This window comes from Danio rerio, chromosome 3, assembly GCF_049306965.1.
Source record: "Danio rerio strain Tuebingen ecotype United States chromosome 3, GRCz12tu, whole genome shotgun sequence".
Classification (NCBI taxonomy): Eukaryota; Metazoa; Chordata; class Actinopteri; order Cypriniformes; family Danionidae; genus Danio; species Danio rerio.
In genome coordinates this window covers 6632501-6648627 of record NC_133178.1, presented here as the reverse complement: position 1 = coordinate 6648627, position 16127 = coordinate 6632501, and the positions used below count along the sequence as shown (strand labels likewise).

Here is a 16127-nt window from a genome sequence, read left to right as displayed (position 1 = left end):
GTAGTGACAAATAAAGGCTTGATTGATTGATTAAATCCCACATTGATGAGTTTAATCAGAGAGTAAAGCTGCACACTGACTCCTGTAATGGTTAAGGTTAGGGGTAGGGTGGGGTGAGGGCAATACACTATACGTTTTGGACAGTAAAAAATGAATGGAAACTTATGTAATGTCCCCACTTTTCACAAAAACAAACGTGTGTGTGTGTGTGTGTGTAAAGGTAACTTGGTAGAGAGGTCAGAGTACATACATAAGGGACAATAACAGTCAGTAAACAAACCAGAAAAAGAAAAAGAGTTGGAACAGATCTTTTAATCCCAGTTTCTTTGCAAATCCTGTTCTGTGGACATGTTTATACGTGTTACTATGGAGACATGTTAATACGCTCCTGTGAATCAACTTGGTGGGTGGAGAAAACTATCTTATTTTAACTTCAGGTGTGGGATATTCTGTACGCTATTGTGTGGTTGGAACCCAACTGGCCTAATTCTTCTGTTAGAAAGAACTGCAGCTACTCCAGAATAAACATGTCCAATTTCCTTTATTTCTTTATGACGACATTCACTTTTGTGTGATTATATGGTGCGGTTTCTGTCGAAGAACAGGAATAAATTGTAAATATACATAAAAGGTATAAAGTGACAAATATACAAAGTTATAAACAATATTCAGGCGTCCGCAACACCCCACTTACCACCCGCGTCCTCAGTTGTGTCCGCGACGCCCCCCTTACCACCCGCGTCCTCAGATATATTTGCGCATAGGCGACAGAATAAAGAGGGCAGCGTCAGCGACACTTCCATCATCACCCGCGTGTCCTCAGTTAAATCTGCGCGTAGGGTGGCAGATTAAAGATCCGCGACACCCGCGCGTCCTCAGTTATTTCTGCGCATAGGGCGGCAGAATAGAGGTCCGCGAAACCTCACTTCATTTTCATAACCGGTCACTTTCGTTTTCACATTGGGGTTGAGGGCGGCGTGATCGTCCTCTGCCCAGAGCGGCAGTTCAACTGGCTCCGGCCCTGATTATACCAGACACATTATAAATACTTCTAGAATGATAGGAACAATAATTACTTACAGTTTTATACGCGCACAGTGATACCACGCAACAAAGATAGATTTTTTTGAGCAGTATAAAAAGAGTAGCGGAGTCTTCGTGCTGTCATACTCTGCAGGGTACGGCTGAACTGAATAAACGCGTATGCGCCAAGCCTGTCTAGAGAAGTCTCTCTCACTCATGCGCGATAGGGGAAATTTTGTACATCAGGAAATTAAAAAAAAAGAGACTTGCTTGTTTATATTTGTTGTGTTAACACTTGTTGTGTTTCACATAATACCAAACAGGTATTCACAAATATATCCAAACAGCTTCCAAAAGTTCATTTTCATAATAGGTGCCCTGTAACACTGGTGTCTGAAGTGTGTAGTACTGTAGGTTCTGGTTTTCCTGTTAAACAGATTCTTGAACATCTGAGAGTTGATCTGGATTGTGACAGAGAAACAGTGTCTTTCTCTAACACACATTCACAACCACCTTCACTGAGTCTGTCTTCCTATCTTTTATACTCTCTTTTCTCTCAGGATCCATTCATTTATTCATTTTCCTTTGGCTTTGCCCCTTATTTATCAGGGGTCGCCACAGCGGAATGAACCGGCAACTATTCTATAACCATATATGTTTTATGCAGGGGATGTCCTTCCAGCCGCAACCTAGTACTGGGAAACACCCGTACACACTCATTCACACTCATACACTACGGACAATTTAGTTCAATTCACCTGTACCACATGTCTTTGGACCTTGGGGGAAACCTGAGCACTCTAATGCATAGTTCAGACTGCGTGATTTTAGCCCCGATTTTGGCTCACCGACAGGTTTTGAGAAATCGCGGACAAATTCCTGAAATCACAGGCAAATTGGTGCTCGTGCACGTGAGTGAAAATCACGCAGTGTGAACTATCAAAGAGGCGATCTGAGAGAATCGCCGATGCCTGCGAGATATTAGGCGTGCTAAATATCTGGAGCTGTCGGCGATTCAAATCAAGCCGTTTGAATTGAGTTTTGACTGAAAATAACATCAGCGATCGCCTACAGCCAATGAGAGAGCAGCATTCACTTGCGTGTGTGTGTGTGCGTGTGTGTATACCTGCGGCAGGCCAGCGGGAGGCTGGGGGAGAAGTTAAAAGCGCTCATTTTAGGTTTATTTGGACCCACGAAATGGAGGAAAAACTAGTGGAGGTTTGATAGGACTCAGGAGCAACCGTGCCTGTTTGACGTTTCATACAGAAAGAAATTAGTTTATTATCAATGTTGAGGAGAAATGGCTAATTCCCTTTAAACCCAGGTGAGCAAATATGTACATTTTCTACCCCATTAAAGGCTTCTTTCTCGTTAAGTAGTTAATAACAAAAGATATACAACGTGTTTTTGGCTGTGAGACGTAGTTTGGAGGAAGTTGTCGGCGATTCTTCCTATAGTAAAGTCATGTAATGTGAAAGTCCCTGTCGCCGATCCATCTTGCAGTGTAAACAAAGCAGCGATGAAACGCTAGCCCAGATAGTCAAGCAGTGTGAAAACATGTGACACGACTGCTTTGAAAATCATGCAGTCTGAACTCGGCATAAGGAAACCCACGCCGACATGGGGAGAACATGCAAACTCCACATATAAATGCCAACTGACCCAGCTGGGACTCAAACCAGCGACCTTCTTGCTGGGAGGCGACAGTGCTAACCACTGAGCCACCATCTCACCCTTGATATTTGTTCATAATTAAATACAACAATATGTTTGTGCTGACACAATTAGTATACAAAAGTACTGTTTTCTATTAAAAATATGTTTAATTATTTTATTCTTTTCAAATTTAATGGGCAAAAGAAAATCAGGGGTTTTTCTTTTTTTTGGATTTTGTGTTCATTTGAGATTTAAGATCTAATATATATGATATTTAATCAATTTGAAAGACTCAGGGATCATGGCATGAGATGTTCTCGGTCCCTTTCAAAAAGTAACTTGCATATGAAGTAAGATTGGAGACTCTTGAGCCTTTCTCAGAGCACCAGTTACCTGTGGAAATAAAGATATGACAAAAAATGTCATGATCACCAGCAATCTAACCACCAGAGATCGCTGGAAAACATTCACACTCACACGAACTACAATCCTGCCTTATAATGGACAACAAAACCCAGTCATACAACACACACACACACACACACACACAACCGGTTCCAGATCCTGACTGATTACACTTTCACAGCTGGAGTATTTATACCACTCTGTTCCACACACATGTTGCTGAGTATTGTTTAGCTCAGCCGCGACCCAAATTTTTAGGAACTATAATACAATTTTAGGAATTATAATTAGTTGGTATTTATTTGTTAACATACACAAGTAGTGACAGATAAATCATAAGACATTCACAGAGACTTACAAATAAACAATATTTTATTGTTGTCATTTTAAAAAAAAATTATCAAATTATAGAAATATTACAAAGTAAAAACGACAAATACTGTAAACAGTGGCTAGGGTATGGAAATGTTCAGTTACCATGAACGAAACTGAACTGCTAATAAAACATGTCTGGTTTCTAAATGTCGTTTTAATTTAGAAGTTTTCATGCTCTCTTATGAGAGCACCTCACTACATATGACACTGAGGCTTTAAGTCTTTTTTGTCATCAATATATGTAAATCCATACTTTACATATTGTACTTGCGCTTCGACATATTTGTTGCTATAATTAAATTAAATTTCACAAGTCAAATGGTAAGGTTGTCGCGCATATTTTGCTTATACCGGACTTTTATTTTGAAATAAGTAAAAAAATTAAACTTTTGTTGTTGTTTTTTTCACTCCGCGACCCACTGAAAATGTTCCTGCGACCCACTTTTGGGTCGCGACCCACCAGTTGAGAAACACTGGTTTAGTTGTTGCTGTCCATACGTAAGCGGTTCGCTTTGTTTCTTGTGTTTTTGACCTTGGACTGTTTATTGTGTTTTGACCCTTTGCTGCCTGCCTTGAACCTTTTTGCCTGTTTTTGGATTATGCTTCTAGATTGTCTACTAAACTGTTTATGCTGGTGTTTGACCGCTGCCTGATTGACCATTCTCATAATAAAGCTGCATTTGGAACTACCCCTGTGTGTATAGAATGCATATGCGACAAACTCCTGTATCATACCATTAATGCCATATCAAGAGTTCTGTTTGCTTTTGAACCTTGAATACGTATCCAACTCATTATTATTATTACATTTTCCTATTTATCTACGTAGCATGCTATATATCAGGAGTAAAGAGCTTTGGTTCTTGAGATTTACTTTCCTGTAGAGTTCAGCTCCAACCTGAATCAAACTCTGCTATCTATATATTTCTAGTAATCATAAAAACATGTGTTTTAATCTGTATGCGATTTTAGGTTTTGAATTCAATTCAGCTTTATTTGTATAGCGCTTTTACAATGTAGATTGTGTCAAAGCAGCTTCACATAAATGGTCATAGTAACTGGAACATAGTAGTTCAGTTTTTAGTGTTTAAGTTCAGTTCAGTTCAGTTTAGCTCAGTTCAGTGTGATTTAATCATTACTGAGAGTTCAAACACTGAAGAGCAAATTCATCGATGCGTAGCTCTACCAATCCTGAACCATGCGAGCCAGTGGCGACAGCGGAGAGGGAAAAAAAACTTCACCTGATGGGAGTGAAGAAAAAAAACCTTGAGAGAACCAGACTCAGTTGGGCACGACCATTTTAATTTCTCCGCTGGCCAAAAGTCTTGTGCAGAGCTTTTGAAGCATTATATTTAAAAGAGTTTCAATGTTTAAGTTCACTTTAATTGTGTCTGTTAGCCTGACGTCCTAAAGTTGTTAGACCTGTTCCTCCATTAGAAGCTCCACCCTCTTACAGCTCTTACCAGGAAGAAACTGAAGTAGTATTGTTCCTTGCTGTCACACTGACTCTCTTCATTTCTCATCTGGATTTTAAAAAGAATCAGAAGTTAATAAAGAATGAAGACAAACACTTTCAAGAAGAACTTTGGAGATATTTGTTTCTGAGTAGGCAGCAGTACTTTGTTATAGCTTATTTACCATTATGTAAGGTTCAGATTGCTGGAGCTCAAACAGGGGAAATGGCTTCACTAAATGTTTCTGCAGAAGATCTTTCTTGTCCCGTGTGCTGTGAAATCTTCAAGAATCCTGTAGTTTTATCATGCAGTCATAGTTTCTGTAAAGAGTGTCTTCAACAGTTCTGGAGAACCAAGAAAACTCAGGAGTGTCCTGTTTGCCGGAGTTCTTCAAGAGATGACCCTCCGAATAATCTTATATTAAAAAACCTGTGTGAGTTGTTCCTAAAGGACAGAAATGAGAAATGTTCATCAGCATCACAGAAGATCTGCAGTTTACACAGTGAGAAGCTCAAACTCTTCTGTCTGGAGGACAAACAGCCTGTGTGTTTAGTGTGCAGAGACTCCAAACAACACGACAATCACAAATTCAGACCCATCAGTGAAGTGGTTTCTTCCTCCAAGGTAAGACAAGAGTTTCTTTTTTCATATGTAAAGAATAGTAAGTATAGATAAACACAGATATCAGCACATTCATGCACTCAGTATTTCTCTCTGCCATTTGTCTTACCTTAATATCGCATAAACTGTGTCCTATACTGATCTCTTCTGATTCTGTGCACATCCCATACTACATTGTTTAGGTCTGCAAACACAATGTTACATTATAGCACTGAAATCTCGTTTGCACCCATGCTCACTGCTGTCAAGTGACCCATTGACGACAGAAAAGAGTGTCCATTTAAGTTTAAAGAATATATCCGTCAATTAAAAGTGCAAAACTTCATTCTATCAGCAGGTGGTGCTATGACTATACCTGAATATTGGTTTTTAGACGTGCTCATGTTTCCAAACTAAAATAAAATAATTAAAATAATGCATAACATCCCATTTCCTGTTGCCAGAAGCTGGCGCTATGAATGCAAATTTAACGAATGCATTGAAATATATAAAGATTTTAAATGATGTGAGGTGGCTCATTCTGCTGTGGCAACCCCTGGTAAATCAGGGACAAAGCCAAGGAAAAATTTAAAGAATTATGATAAAACTATCTTTAATTTAAGGCAGATTGGACATTTTATGCCTGAGTTACAACAATGTCCTGTTTCTAAGTGAAACATTGCAACTTGCGAGGCCACTCTGGACAAGTCCTTCAAAGGAAACTCAAGATAATTGGAATTTAACATTGCCAAAGCCTTTAGATTACATTGCATGTGCTTGGTGTGTGTTTTCGCCGGCAGCTAGCTCTCTACAACATGGTCACCCACTGAAGCTAAGCAGGGCTACGCCTGGTCAGTACCTAGATGGGAGACCACATGGGAAAGCTGGGTTGCTGTCGGAAGTGGTGTTAGTGAGTCCAGCCGGGGGTGCCCAACCTGTGGTCTGTGTGGGTCCTAATGCCCCAGTATAGTGATGGGGAATGCTCAGTGAGCGCCTTCTTTTGGATGAGACGTTAAACCGAGGCCCCGACTCTCTGTGGTTGTTAAAGATCCCAGGATGTCCTTTTAAAAAGAGTAGGGGTTTACCCCTGGCATCCTGGTCAAATCTGCCCTCTGTTTATCATGGCCTCCTTACCATCCCCATATCATAATTCATCACTCTGGCTGTTTCTCAATATGCGTTCTTCAGCGGTCTTGCGTCCTCGTGTTCTCGTGCAACGTCATCAACAGCTGCCTAAGTTCAGTTCCAATACTCAAGACCGCAAGTATGTAGGACGCGTGAATCTTCCCGGATGTGTTCTTGATATCGAGGACGCAACAATGCAGACTTGAGCACCGAACTCGCTCTGGAAGTCCCAGAAGTCATTGGGACTGGAGGTGGGAAGCGCAGCATTTTACTTAGATTTATTTAAAGTTCAGAGATATCACTTATTTACCTCAGGAGTTTTCCTAAATGAAACGGTGAAAGTAAACATTGACATGGACATTTTAATAAAGGAATAAACACATTAAGGGTGTTTGTTTGCTGAAATTCGTATTAAAATCTGTTTTATTTATACTGTTCAGAGTATATTTATAATGTTTTTATGCAAAGTATATATTTTGAAGAGAGGGAAACAATAAATTGTTGTATGAGTGCTGTAATGTTTAAATAATTTACTATTTAAAAGGCGTGAAGGTCACATGACCATCAGGAAGAACGCAGCATCCCATTTCTCAAAGGACGCATTCTCTGCCCTCGCGGTCTCCTGAGTTCGTTCTTCCGAGGACACCTGGCAAGACCGGTCTCTACAAGAACGCAAGTCCGTTCTCTGCGTTCTTGGAATTGAGAAACAGCCTCCGTCTCCTCTCCGCCAATTAGCTGGTGTGTGGTGAGCGGTCTGGCGCAATATGGCTGCCGTCGCATCATCCTAGTGGATGCTGCACACTGGTGGTGGATGAGGAGATTCCCCCCAATGTGTAAAAAGCGCTTTGAGTGTCCGAAATGCACTATATAAATGTAAGGATTATTATTATTATTATTATTATTAAATGTCTAGGATGAGTTTGTTAAAATACAACACCTGTAAAATAACTGACTGCTTTGTTTCAGATCCATTTATGTAGGTATCGGGACATAAATATGTGTAAACATGTGAAACGTAACAAAATTAGTGTGGTCTAAATTTCATAGGTGGTGCTGTTGAGCCATTTTGCCACACCCAATTTGAAATCCTGAATTAATGTAGTAAACACTTTATTTTGATGGTCCGTTTGTTGAATTTAAGTTACATTGCATCTACTTGTCAACTAATTCTTATTTATTATTATTATAAGGATGTCACGATCCTCCAAATCCTCGATTCGATTACATTTTCGATTCTAAAGTCACGATTATGAATAATTATTTAATTAATAACAAATTAATTATTTATTAGTAGCCTACCGTTTAAACTACCTGACTTGCATGGTCTTTGTTTTACCCATAAACAAATCATACAGTAAATCCTACAGTAATCATACAGTGCGTCTGTATCTGTGTGTGAATGAGTGTGTGTGGTCACGTGATGTGCGTTTTCAGCGGTAGTGAGGAAGGAGGGCTGCTCAGAAATGCTACACGCCAGTGTGGATGTGGATCGTTGTCGTTCTAAAATGCCATTTAAAAACAAAGACCTATTAGTGTAAACAGGACCTGAGTGTGTATTTTTCGCGAGCGGATTTGCAACGGGTGCGGGGCGGAGGATCGCGATGCGCCCATCGTCTATCATCCCAACTGTAATACGTACATAGCAGAGCTTGCAAACTGTGTTTTTTTTTTTGTCGACAACACGAACGTTGTCAACATAACTAACCGGAAATCCAAAATACTTCCACACCGGCGACTTCATTGAAAGAGGAGAGGGTTTGAGCTCTGTCGACGGGTCTCCTGCGTCTGCAGTTTAACAAGCACTTCAACAAGCCTGTTTTTTTCCCGCTTGGCAAGCCAAGCTAACGTGACATGGGGGCGTGGCAGCATCGACGATTCTATTTTTTGATTCGATAATCGAAGTTGAGCAAAAATTTCGCATTAAAAATCGAAATCGTGACACCCCTATTAGATTATAAGTAGAATGTTAGGTTGGGGTTAGGGTTAGTGTTTGACATGTACTTGCAAAGTTTCTTATAGTCAGTTAAATGTCTGTTGAAGGAGCAGGATCAGCAGATATTGAGCAGACAGTCTGCTAATCTTCAAATGGACCATCAAAATAAAGTGTCACCAAAAGTGATAATTTTGAATATTTTTATCTGATCAATTCTAGGAGGAGCTCAATACAGCACTGAAGTCTTTACAATACAAACTTAAACACATGGAGCAAGTTAAAGACGAGTTTGAGAAAACCCTTCAACACATTAAGGTGAGGAAACAGAATCAAGAGTCATTTTCATTGCAGCTGCTGGAGACACAATTATGACTTGTTATATTTAGTGTAATGGAATCCATTTTAATTATTTTTTGTTAATGGCAAGCATCACTTGGCTTCAACACCTGTTATATTGAGTATATGAGTCTATTATAGACATTAAATATGCATTGTTGACGTGTTGATTGTTAAAAGTGATTGTTACTTTCTTTCAGAATCAAGCTGATCACACAGAGCGTCAGATTAAACACGACTTTGAGAGGCTTCATCAGTTTCTCCGAGATGAAGAAGAAGCTACAATCACTGCACTGAGGGAGGAAGAAGAGCAGAAGAAGCAGATGATGAAGGAGAAGCTGGAGGAGATGAACACACACATCTCAGCTCTTTCACACACGATCAAAGACACGGAGGAGATGCTGAAAGCCAATGACGTCTGCTTTCTAAAGGTCTGATTTCAGATCAGTGATTGATTGATTGATGATGGATTGAGCTCTTGATGATCAGTTGTGTGTTTGTTCTGCAGGAGTTTCCAGTCTCGATGGAAAGGTGAGTGATCTGCTGGTGTCTCTGCTCTCTCTGCTTCTGAATCCTGCAGTTCTGACTCCTGAATGTTCTTCCAGAGTCCAGATCTCACAGCCGGATCCACAGACGCCTTCTAGAGCTTTGATTCATGTGTCTCGCTACTTGGGGAACCTGCTGTTCAGACTCTGGAAGAAGATGCAGGACATCGTCCACTACAGTGAGTCTCAAGATCTCCACTCACACAAAGAAAGTGCTTCAATATAGAACTGATTTGGGTTTCTGGTAAATCCTGTTTTAATTTGTAGTAGGTAACGATCATATTATCCATCCATTTTCAACTGCTTATCTGGGGCCTGATCATGGGGCAGCAATCTTAGCAAGGAACCCCAGACTTCCCTCTTTCTAGACACTTCTTTTAGCTCCTCCATCCCCTGAAGACATCCTTAGATCCTGAAAGACACAGACCCTACAAAGTGTCCTGGGTGTACCTCTAAGTAACCTTCTGTTTGTTCGAGCCCAGAGCACCTCCCCAGTTAGTTATCCTGCAGGATTCTGAAACATCAATCGATAGCTCTACTCTGAGTTCCTCACGGGGGACAGAACTGTAAGCGTGTGACCTGCCACCCTGCAAAGGAAACTTATTGTGGCCCTTTGCATCCATCTTATCCTTTTTGTAATGACCCAAAGCTCATGACTATAGGCAAGAGTTAACCAATAACCAACAGTTAACCAACAGAGACTAACCAATAGATAAATAAATCTTTGTCTTTTGGCTGAGCTCTTTCCTCACTACAAGAGACCACTACATAGATTACATTGCTGCTGCCACTGATCCAATCCATCTGTCAATCTCACATTCCATCCTTCCTTCACTTGTGAATAAAACCCCAAGATACTTGAACTTCTCCACCAGGTGCAAGGGCTCTCCTCCAACCTGGAGATGGCAAGCCACCTTTTTCTGGTCAAGCACTATGGCCTCAGACTTAGAGATGGAAATTTTTATCCTCACCATGTTACACTCAACAGCAAACAATACCAGTAATAGAGCTGGTTCAGTGTTCCACGGCCTGAACAAGAATTACATTGTTCTTTCTGGATTCAAGGTTTTATTATCGACTAGATACTCCTCTCCAGTATCCTGGCATAGACTTTTCCGAGGAGGCTGAGGAGTGTGATACCCCTGTGAGGGGAACACACACTCTGGTGCCCATTCTTAAACACGGGGACCACCACACCCGTTGTTCAGTCCAAAGGTACTGTCCCCAATGACCATGTAGTTGTGTCGGCTAGGACAGCCACACCACACGAGTCTTGAGGTACTCAGGGCAAAACTTCCATGCTCACTTTCTTTCCATTTCAGAACTTGCAGACTTCCTCATTGACTTTGGTGAGGGACAAGTCAACCACTTCATCTCTTGTCTCTGTAGGCATGTGTGACAAAGGAGTTTGTCACTGGCCTGCGGCAGAGCTGTACACCCACGTATTCACGCACACACACATAACTTACCTTCACTCCACCAGCCGATCTACCGGGTGCACATGGGAGATTGCGCTGTAATGGAACACATACACACACAAACACATTATATACTCCATTAATCCTTGCATATTCTGACACGCCATAAACCACACCGCATACATTTGTCTTACCTGTGTGTCCGTTTGTGTTTGTTCGTCTCGTTGCGTCTCTCTTCCGGGTTGGGCTATCGCGGCTACGGGAGGCAAAAGGGGCCAAAAAGGTCATGCGCAGCATTTTATGCACAGTGATGCGCTGCGCACATGTGAGTGGTTGGGCACCCGGGGGGAGACTATGTGTTTTATGTGGGGGATGAAAAGAATGTGAAAACAATGAAAAAATGAGTATTCATGACATGTGAAAATGCTGATTTAATAATTTTGGTTTTAAGTTATATAGTAATACAAATGAAGTGTATGAAGGTGTGAAATGCTTACCTGAAAGATTGTTTATGTCCATACTTACCTTATACTTACCTTCAATATAGTTTAATCCAAACTGGGCGGAGTCACTTACTATAAATAGAGTGACTTGTGCTCAGTTCAGTGTGGGAGTCGTAGGAGATAGAAGGTGTGAGTAGTGGCGAATGGTTGGTTTGAAAATTCTGGATAGCAAATATTTTGTATATAATTATTTTGTTACTTTATTGTCTTTATTTGTTTGTTTTGTTGTTTGTTTATTTTTTGTATATATAGATGTATATGTTTTTTTTTGTCTACTTTATTTTTGGGATTTTTTGGATTGGACACTTTTGCACTGTAAATAAACGCACTTTGCACCATAGTGCTACGTCGGCTGAGCCATCATTTATTTTTTTCTTGTTTCACACACACCCTAAAAACGCCTCTGTGTGACAGCATGTCAATGGGATTGAGAAGATCTTAAAACACCAGCATTCTGCATCATATTGAGGTCAATAGCTCCCTACTTTTAATATAAGCAGTGTTGGAGAGAAGCTGCTTTCTCTTCCTGAGGCATCAGACAGTTTGCCTGAATCTCTTTGAGGCAAATCAGAAGTCCTCTTTTATGCCTCCCTGAATTCTTCCTAGGACCATGTTTTTGCTTGGCCTATTGGTACCCATCAGCTGCCTCAGGAGTCCCAAAAGCCAACCAGGCCTTATAGGACTCCTTTGCTTAATGCTATGCTGTGATTGCAATGTTCACCACCGACTTCATGTATTGTAGCCATAGTAGGCACCAGAGGCCTAGCCACCACGAACTCCAGCCTCCCCCAAGATAGGGTCTCAGCCTTTCCCGAGATTAGTTTTAAAAATCTCTATGACATGGTTCACCCAGATATAACCAGCAGACCCTCACACTATATCTGGGCCTGCCACTTCTGTCCACCCCTCTGCCAGCAGATCTAACTTACCACCATGTGGTGATCAGTTGACAGCCCTGCCCTTCACTTGACCCAAGTGTCCAGGACATACATTTGGGGATCAGATGAATCAACCACAAATCAATTATCAAACTCTGGCTTAGGGTGTTCTGGTACTATGTGCACTGATGGACATCATGTTCAAACATGGACAAATTATGACTAGCACAGAACTCCATCAACAAAACACCATTTGGACTATGATTTGGGAGGTTGTTCCTCCCAATCATGCCTCTCTAAGTATGACTGACATTGCCCACATGTTTGAGTGTCATAATTCATAACAATCTGTAATTGATCATTTTATGAACATCAGAATAAAAGCAGCGGTCAATTGTGTCTCTTCAGCTCCTGTGATTCTGGATCCAAACACTGCAAATCCACGCCTGGTCCTTTCTGATGATCTGACCACTGTGAGGTTCACCGGGAAAGATCAGCCTGTTCCTGATAATCCAGAGAGATTTGACTATTATGAGTGTGTTCTGGGTTCAGAGGGGTTTACCTCAGGAAAACACTGCTGGGATGTGGAGGTCAAAGAGAGTCGATGCTGGAGTCTTGGAGTAACTACAGCGTCAAACCAGAGGAGGGGATGGGTTTTCTTTAGGACCGGTGTCTGGGGTGTGCAGTATGGTTGTACTGTAAGATCTGATTTTCATGTTAATCAGGATCTCGAGTGTGTGAGAGTTGATCTGGACTGTGACAGAGGAACAGTGTCTTTCTCTGATCCTGTAACAAACACACATCTACACACATTCACAACCACCTTCACTGAGTCTGTCTTTCCTTTTTTCTATAGTTTGATGTCCTCTCTGAGGATCTTACCGTTCAGTCGGTGAAAGCTAGACCTGTAGGTCTGCATCTTCTTTCATAGACAGATTAACTTAAAAATGACTGACAAAACTGGTTTCTATGACTTTGGTTAATTATTTGTTATTTATCAGTTATTTATTAGTTTCTTATTCATGATATTTCAACGCAATCTCACAGCAATTCGTAACTTTTTGATTTAGTGGCTAATTCGTATGAATTCATACAATTTAGTACAATTTGCTCATCACCCAATGACGGTTGGGGTTAGGGGTGGACTTGGGTGCCTTGCCTCCTTGTTAAAATCGTACATTTTCGTAGGACTGAACTTGTACGAATTTGAACGAATTAGTCACTAAACTGACATAACGTAAAATACTTATGTTTCCTCGTAAGATCTGGCTGAATATATTTAAAAGTGACATACTAATATTGTAGTCATCTTATTTAAGTTAAATTATTGTTTGGTAAACTGCCTTAGGTGTGTAATATTACACATATTAAAAATTCAGCAAAATTAAATGTTTCCTTGTGGTTTGGGAGTGACCTAATAAAATCAAAGTGAAGAATGCAGTTAGTTAGTTTTGCAACTAAGTGCAGTATATATGGAGCAAAAAAATTGCCCCATATGTCCTGCCCCAGTTATTACAATTGTCCTGTTTGGTTACAATTGCTTTTGCAAATGCTATTACTGTCAGCAGGCCACTAAAATCAATTTTGCAAATTTGTTTAGACGTTCTATCACACTAAAAAAAATTGCTTTTGCACATAAACTCAAAGTAGATGCTTGCCTACAATCTGCAGTCTCTCAGTACGAGTTATAATCCACATAAATGTTGTTGTGATTCTTCATGCCAGAGGTATATAAATAAATGTAGCTACTTTCAAAAAATTTTAGCCCCGATTTTGGCTCGCCGACAGGTTTTGAGAAATCGCCGACAAATGCCTGAAATCACAGGCAAATCGCTGCTTGTGCACGTGAGTGACAATCACACAGTATGAACAATCAAAGATGCAATCTGAGAGAATCGCCGATGAGTCGCCAATGCCTGCGAGATATTTGGCGTGCTGAATATCTGGAGCTGTCGGCGATTCAAATCATGCCGTGTGAATTGAGTTTTGACTGAAAATAACATAGGCGATCGCCTACAGCCAATGAGAGAGCGGCATTCACTTGCGTGTGTGTGTGTGTACCTGCTGCAGGCCAGCGGAAGGCTGGGGTTGAAGTTAAAAGCGCTCATTTTCGGTTTATTTGGACCCACGAAATGGAGGAAAAACTAGTGGAGGTTTGACAGGACTCAGGAGCAACCATGTCTGTTTGACGTTTCATACAGAAAGAAATTAGTTTATTATCAATGTTGAGGAGAAATGGCTAATTCCCTTTAAACCCAGGCGAGCAAATATCTACATTATCTACACTATTGAAGGCTTCTTTCTCATTATGTAGTAAATAACAAAAGATATACGATGTGTTTTTGGCTGTGAGACGTAGTTTGGACGAACTTGTCGGCTATTCTTCCTATAGTAAAGTCATGCAATGTGAAAGTCCCTGTCGCCGATCCATCTTGCAGTGTAAACAAAGCAGCGACGAAACGCTAGCCCAGATAGTCATGCAGTGTGAAAACATCTGTGACACGACTACTTTGAAAATCATGCAGTCTGAACTCGGCATAACTCTCAATCATGCAAGCCTCCATAGTTTCTGTAGATTGGGTCTGTTCATTTTTTTACACGTCCTTCAATTTTGAATACCCAAAGCATGGTTTCCACCTAGTGGATGAGCAAGTTACTTAAATTACTAAATAAATACACATGTAACCTGTAGTTTGCATGCACAGTTCTGGTGTTGCGCATATGCACATACTATTCTTATTACAACATTTGTAACTTTATATTTTCATCCTTATATACCTTATACCTAATTTTTATAAGCATGCATACTTAACAGAAATTAATGGGGGAAATAAAGTTTAGATGTTTTTGTAAATAAATCTATATATAGTGCTCAACATAAATGTGTACACCCCGTTTTAAAACTGAATATTTTTTATCCATTTCTCAGTGAATCTAGGTCATATATTTTGGTGAGTTTGAATAAACAGATTTATTAAATGGATATATTTATTAAAATAATATTTTAGTCTCTCAACATCTTTAAAAACTTCATGCGAATTACTGTTATTTATTTATTTATTTATTTTTTCTCTGTTGAATTTTGCTCTTCTTTAGTTTTAAATATTTTCCCTAACCTATACATTTGGGTGTACTAATTTTGAACCGTTATCATATTTTGTTAGATTAACTCCAGATTTGGTTTCAGTACTGACTAATCTAATGTATATGCACAAGTATTATGAAGTAAAGCTTCCTATAAAACATATTAAGCTAAATGAGAGATTTGTGAGGGGTGTACACTTATTTGCTGAACACGGTATGTATATAAACGTCTGCAAGAAATCTCAAAATGTAAATAAATCAATAATAAATCCTTTGACAGAAGTACTCATTTTAATGTATACTAATGCGAGCTGATTTTATGTAAAATATGTTTAATTTAAATTATATATAAAGATAAGTTAGAAGCAGTTTGACACATCCAGACAAAAATAAATAGGTATCTATGGCCCTCTGCTGGATATATGTGGTCATAACACTTTTTGTTCTTCAAAGTAGTGTCTCTTTCTCTAAACAGCCAGCAGGTGGCTGTATTCTGTCCCAAACATGATTCACCAATATCAGTTTGAGAAACAACTTGTTTAATTTAGGCCATCAATTAAAAGATTTCTATTTCATGAAGATAAAAAACAGGTGAGTAAATATGAAAGTAAATAAATATTAAATAAAATACAAAAATAGTATGAAATACATAGTAGAAACTTTTTAAAATACTCTCATATTTCTCTCATATCTCAAAGTCAATATTTGTACACAACAAACCTGCTGCTTATTTGTTCATGATTCTTCCTCAAGATGTTCATGATGTCCTCAATGTTGCTGTGTTATACAATT

At 39.8% G+C, this 16127-nt stretch overlaps 1 protein-coding gene across 2 annotated transcripts in view; it reads left to right on the top strand.

Moving 5' to 3' along the window:
• Window positions 1–4934: 4934 nt before the first annotated feature.
• Window positions 4935–16127, top strand: part of trim35-21 (tripartite motif containing 35-21) — an 11512-nt gene continuing 319 nt past the window's right edge. The window contains exons 1-6 of one of the 2 annotated variants that reach the window (XM_073942219.1): window positions 4935–5415; window positions 8791–8886; window positions 9108–9338; window positions 9416–9438; window positions 9513–9631; window positions 12660–16127. The exon at window positions 12660–16127 is cut by the window's right edge and continues 319 nt beyond it. In XM_073942219.1, coding sequence (XP_073798320.1) covers window positions 5371–5415; window positions 8791–8886; window positions 9108–9338; window positions 9416–9438; window positions 9513–9631; window positions 12660–13147 — 1002 coding nt within the window. In that variant the 5' untranslated portion in view covers window positions 4935–5370 and the 3' untranslated portion in view covers window positions 13148–16127. Of the gene's footprint in view, window positions 5538–8790; window positions 8887–9107; window positions 9339–9415; window positions 9439–9512; window positions 9632–12659 lie in introns of both variants that reach the window. The other variant, NM_001044964.1, reaches the window with a different exon arrangement.